The 6,752-nt window shown below is 29.4% G+C and overlaps 1 protein-coding gene across 1 annotated transcript; it reads left to right on the top strand.

The window, feature by feature from the left end:
• Window positions 1-3,908: 3,908 nt before the first annotated feature.
• Window positions 3,909-5,350, top strand: LOC139877451 (CRIB domain-containing protein RIC2-like). The gene is made up of 2 exons (XM_071864884.1): window positions 3,909-4,213; window positions 4,907-5,350. Exons 1-2 carry the CDS (start codon window positions 3,976-3,978, stop codon window positions 5,119-5,121), a joined length of 453 nt encoding a protein of 150 aa, XP_071720985.1. The 5' UTR covers window positions 3,909-3,975; the 3' UTR covers window positions 5,122-5,350.
• Window positions 5,351-6,752: the final 1,402 nt, after the last annotated feature.

The following is a 6,752-nucleotide window of genomic DNA, read 5'->3' as shown; positions in this document are numbered from 1 at the left end:
TTGAACTTGTTTTCGTGTCATGATTTTGCTTCAAGAACTTTGAGCCATCCAAGGATCCATTGAAGCTAGATCCATTTTTTTCTTTTCCAGTAGGTTCATCCAAGGAACTTAAGGTAGTAATGATGTTCATAACATCATTCGATTCATACATATAAAGCTATCTTATTCGAAGGTTTAAACTTGTAATCACTAGAACATAGTTTAGTTAATTCTAAACTTGTTCGCAAACAAAAGTTAATCCTTCTAACTTGACTTTTAAAATCAACTAAACACATGTTCTATATCTATATGATATGCTAACTTAATGATTTAAAACCTGGAAACACGAAAAACACCGTAAAACCGGATTTACGCCGTCGTAGTAACACCGCGGGCTGTTTTGGGTTAGTTAATTAAAAACTATGATAAACTTTGATTTAAAAGTTGTTATTCTGAGAAAATGATTTTTATTATGAACATGAAACTATATCCAAAAATTATGGTTAAACTCAAAGTGGAAGTATGTTTTCTAAAATGGTCATCTAGACGTCGTTCTTTCGACTGAAATGACTACCTTTACAAAAACGACTTGTAACTTATTTTTCCGACTAGAAACCTATACTTTTTTTGTTTAGATTCATAAAATAGAGTTCAATATGAAACCATAGCAATTTGATTCACTCAAAACGGATTTAAAATGAAGAAGTTATGGGTAAAACAAGATTGGATAATTTTTCTCATTTTAGCTACGTGAAAATTGGTAACAAATCTATTCCAACCATAACTTAATCAACTTGTATTATATATTATGTAATCTTGAGATACCATAGACACGTATACAATGTTTCGACCTATCATGTCGACACATCTATATATATTTCGGAACAACCATAGACACTCTATATGTGAATGTTGGAGTTAGCTATACAGGGTTGAGGTTGATTCCAAAATATATATAGTTTGAGTTGTGATCAATACTGAGATACGTATACACTGGGTCGTGGATTGATTCAAGATAATATTTATCGATTTATTTCTGTACATCTAACTGTGGACAACTAGTTGTAGGTTACTAACGAGGACAGCTGACTTAATAAACTTAAAACATCAAAATATATTAAAAGTGTTGTAAATATATTTTGAACATACTTTGATATATATGTATATATTGTTATAGGTTCGTGAATCAACCAGTGGCCAAGTCTTACTTCCCGACGAAGTAAAAATCTGTGAAAGTGAGTTATAGTCCCACTTTTAAAATCTAATATTTTTGGGATGAGAATACATGCAGGTTTTATAAATGATTTACAAAATAGACACAAGTACGTGAAACTACATTCTATGGTTGAATTATCGAAATCGAATATGCCCCTTTTTATTAAGTCTGGTAATCTAAGAATTAGGGAACAGACACCCTAATTGACGCGAATCCTAAAGATAGATCTATTGGGCCTAACAAACCCCATCCAAAGTACCGGATGCTTTAGTACTTCGAAATTATATCATATCCGAAGGGTGTCCCGGAATGATGGGGATATTCTTATATATGCATCTTGTTATTGTCGGTTACCAGGTGTTCACCATATGAATGATTTTTATCTCTATGTATGGGATGTGTATTGAAATATGAAATCTTGTGGTCTATTATTATGATTTGGTATATATAGGTTAAACCTATAACTCACCAACATTTTTGTTGACGTTTTAAGCATGTTTATTCTCAGGTGATTATTAAGAGCTTCCGCTGTCGCATACTTAAATAAGGACGAGATTTGGAGTCCATGCTTGTATGATATTGTGTAAAAACTGCATTCAAGAAACTTATTTTGTTGTAACATATTTGTATTGTAAACCATTATGTAATGGTCGTGTGTAAACAGGATATTTTAGATTATCATTATTTGATAATCTACGTAAAGCTTTTTAAACCTTTATTGATGAAATAAAGGTTATGGTTTGTTTTAAAATGAATGCAGTCTTTGAAAAACGTCTCATATAGAGGTCAAAACCTCGCAAAGAAATCAATTAATATGGAACGTTTTTAATCAATAAGAACGGGACATTTCAATTGGAGTGTATATACCAATAGTAAATACATTTAGAAGCTGTGTATTGTACGAGTACAAATACGAGTGCATACGAGTAGAATTGTTGATGAAAATGAATGAGGATGTAATTGTAAGCATTTTTATTAAGTAGAAGTACTTTGATAAGTGTCTTGAAGTCTTTCAAAAGTGTATGAATACATATTAAAACACTACATGTATATACATTTTAACTGAGTCGTTAAGTCATCGTTAGTCGTTACATGTAAGTGTTGTTTTGAAACCTTTAAGTTAACGATCTTGTTAAATGTTGTTAACCCATTGTTTATTATATCTAAAGAGATGTTAAATTATTACATTATCATGATATTATGATGTATTAATATATCTTAATATGATATATATATATACATTTAAATGTCGTTACAACGATAATCGTTACATATATGTCTCGTTTCGAAACCCTTAAGTTAGTAGTCTTATTTTTACATATGTAGTTCATTGTTAATATACTTAATGATATGTTTACTTATCATAATATCATGTTAACTATATATATATATATATATATATATATATATATATATATATATATATATATATATATATATATATATATATATATATATATATATATTCATATATATGTCATCATATAGTTTTTACAAGTTTTAACGTTCGTGAATCACCAGTCAATTTGGGTGGTCAATTGTCTATATGAAACCTATTTCAATTAATCAAGTCTTAACAAGTTTGATTGCTTAACATGTTGGAAACACTTAATCATGTAAATATCAATTTCATTTAATATACATAAACATGGAAAAGTTCGGGTCACTACATTAAATACATACAATAGAACAATTTATATAGTTGAATGCAAACAATAGGAGATCTGAAAGTTGGATGCATAAAATAGGAATTTGGTGAAAGTTCAATGCATTTCCGAACAATTTTCCCATTCCTATACCATCATAAACGTTAAAAACTATTAAAAAAAAAAAAAAAAAAAAAAAAACTTTCGCGCTTGTATAGATCGTTAAAAAATAACTGTCAAAAACTTAACATTTTTTTGTAGTGATTTGTACCTGCAATCAAAGTGTATAGTAGCAAAAATATTATATCCTATATTAAACCATCGCATGATAGTCTATTTTCACAAAATATTTCAGGTCACTAACAGCACATCTTTAAAAAATCAGTAGGTGAGCAAGAAAAACTTCATCCGTTTATTTAATTTGTTTATGATTCATACTAACTTGTCTACTAAATGCACCGCGATCCTTAAATTAATGAATTACCTTGTTTAATGCATTACTTGGTGCATTATAAATTAAGTCTGATGGAGTTGATTTATAACAGTGATAAAAAGCTAAACATATTCATAGTCAAAGCACTTTGTATTTGACTCTACAATTTCATAAAAGTCAATATTTGTCAACTTTCTTGGTTTCCTTCTGTTGTAATGGTGGATTAAAGTTAGATGTATAGTTGATAAACTAGAAGCAAAAAGATGGTGATGTGCAAATGTACCTAACTATAAAACCATTAACACAATTAAAGCATAATGACAAATAATTTAATTTGTGGGCTCACAAACTCAAACCATAATTAGTCCAGCAATCACAACTCAGTTAGTTGAATTGTACATCATAACCTACTTACTAGTACCAACCTGTTCTCACTCTCCAAATCCATAACACCTAAATCCAGATCATTGTACAACTTTCAATCAACAATGCACAAGTCACGATACCTTCACTATTCTTGATTTAGCCATTTTTGATCTGGGAAAAAAGTTTACCATGACAAATGATGGAAGCTTGTTTATAAAGTCAAGAGAGCCAAATCATAAATATGTCATGTTTGATGGCAGCAACCATCTTCATCTATTCTAATTTAGGCATTTAGGCAATTGAGATTAGATTGGTTTCAAAGATTTGATGAAGTAATGAAAGAGACAATTTCAAGATTTCTTGTTCTTCCTTTTTATATGGGATGTTTGTCTCAATCAACTACAAAGATAGACAAAAGTAAAGTTGCAACAACAATGAGTATGAAGAAAGAAGGTTCATCAAAGGCTAAATTCAAGAAACCATGGAATTTTGTAGCTCCAAGTAGATCTAACATTTCTAGAGCCATGGGTAGACTAATAAGAGTCGCATTCAAAAGCTTTACTCATGTATTTGGTAAGTGAAACTATACCATGATTTATTTTCAAAACGAGAGTGATTCGTGCATAACCAACTTTATCGTACACCACCAAACATGTTCTAAAATGATGTACAGCACTTTAAAACATGTTGTGGCGTACGGATGAAAATTAGTGGTGCACGACATGATTTTCATATCTTTGTTTACTAACGTATCATACTATGAAATGTGATTTGTTACAAATTCAGTGCACTCATATTATATGTTCTGATTTATGTGACAAGACTGCACACTCAACAATCAATCAAATTACTGCAGTTATTTAACTAAAAATGGTTCAAACAAAGATACAAAAGAGGCCGGATCATTGTTTAAAATAATTAGTTTATAATCGAATTCGTATGAAATATGCTATTTATCTATGAATTGACTTCACTGAAATTTTGACAATTCAACCACAACCAATACAACACATTGATGAAATTATGTTGCTTTGGATCTAATTAAAAATACCCCTCTCCCCAGGTAACAAAACTTGATTTGTTTACGCGTTCTGATGGTAATATGAGTCAACGACCTTTTCTACGCTATCTCTGTCTCGTAGCATAGAATTATTCATAGGATGTGATTTAAAACTTCATGTTATATCGAAAAAAAAGTTGTGTTTCTTTTGATATTTGCATTTTAGAAAGCTGAATAACGTCTTTACAATGATACTTTTATGTCAGCGTACAAAGATATCGAGGACACCCGGATTGAAACAGAGATGGAAATTGGATATCCAACAGATGTGAAGCATGTCACACACATAGGCTATGATGGATCTATGACTACAAACCTCGATAAAAACTCGGATACTCTTCAACTAACCGACATAAATTCTTTTCCATCGGTTTCTTTAGAACAATTTGAGCTTGCGATGGCTGCTCAGGCGGAGACGTAGGACCCACAAAGTACCATGCCTATCTAAATGCTGCTAGTTTGTTACAAGATTTACAAATTTAGAGTTTGAAGATTACAAATGGACAAATGCTACATTTTTTTGATGATATATGTTGTACTTTTGATTGAGTGTTTCAGTTGTAGATATTTTCTGCAGTGTAACTGACCTTGTACTAACTGCTACTGCCAGCCATACATATAACACTTTATTTTGGCATCTATGTCAATTATCCTTACTATATTGATGTATATTCAGTTAGACTTTTTTCTCCTCTATTATACCCCAAATCGCTAGTTTGGTCCCTCGTTTTTTAATTTGGCAATCAGAGTCCTGAGTTATTTTGATTTTGCAATTGGCGTCCCTCCGTCAAATTTCTGTTAAAAATGTCCGTTAACCTTGTCATGTGCAACGCATGTGAGGGTAAAAGCGTCTTTTTACTAAAAACAAGGACCACCGGCGCAAAAATATCTTAACTAAAAATGAGGGACCACTGGCGCAAACGAAAACAAAAAAAAAATTATAATTAACTGCTACTGCAGTTCGCTGAGAAATAAAAAAAATAAAATCGTGATTTTGATTTTTAGAATGTTATAGACTATGATCATAACATGAAATAGGTTCCAAATACTTCCTATAAACTTTACAAATCGTCAATTTAACTTGAATTGAAACAAATAACACGAATTCGATTGATGAACACAGTTTGACTTTTTATCTCAAAAATTTTGACTCGAAAATTGAAGCTTGATAGGAAGAATTGGAATACAAAATTTTGCAGAAAGATTGTTTTGAAGATTCCTAACGAAACTGCATTTACACATTTTGAAATTTATTTTGAAATCAAACCTTTTGAAATTTTTAATACGTACAGAGCAATACGCTTGTTCTTCTTCATTTTTTTTTAAATTCGATAATTATAAATATGTTGAGGGTGTTAGTGATTGGTAATTGATAAAGATGATGGAGAACTGATTGAATAAACACTACAGCTCGATTGGTATATAAGGAATTTCCTATGGTCGACAAATACAGAAAAATACAAAAAAAAATATAAAAGAATGAAAATGATGTCTAACTGATTCAATGTTATTGATTTGTACTAATAGACAAGGAAACAAAATTTAACTGCAGAATGATGTCCTAATTTTATAAATTATACAAATAATATTAATAATTAATAAGTATATTAGTAATAATATTAATTAATAATAATTTATATTAATAATAACAATAATATTATTGATAAGATATTAATAACAATAAATTTAAAATAATAATAATAATAATAATAATAATAATAATAATAATAATAATAATAATAATAATAATAATATGATATTAATAATAACAAAAATGATAATTTAAATTAGTTTAATAATGATGATAATAATAATAATTAATAATAATAATAATAATAATAATAATAATAATAATTTATAGATTCCTGTTTTTATAAATTTATAAAATAAAAATATAAACATTATAAGTATTTTTGCGCCAGTGGTCCCTCATTTTTAGTTAAGGTATTTTTGCTCCGGTGGTCCCTTATTTTTAGTAAAAAGACGATTTTACCCTCACATGAATTGCACATGACAATGTTAACGGACATTTTTAACAGAAATTTGACGGAG

The sequence above is a fragment of the Rutidosis leptorrhynchoides genome, chromosome 11, assembly GCF_046630445.1.
Source record: "Rutidosis leptorrhynchoides isolate AG116_Rl617_1_P2 chromosome 11, CSIRO_AGI_Rlap_v1, whole genome shotgun sequence".
NCBI lineage: Eukaryota > Viridiplantae > Streptophyta > Magnoliopsida > Asterales > Asteraceae > Rutidosis > Rutidosis leptorrhynchoides.
The sequence above is the reverse complement of the archived record's forward strand: the minus strand, read 5'-3'. Positions and strand labels throughout refer to the sequence as shown.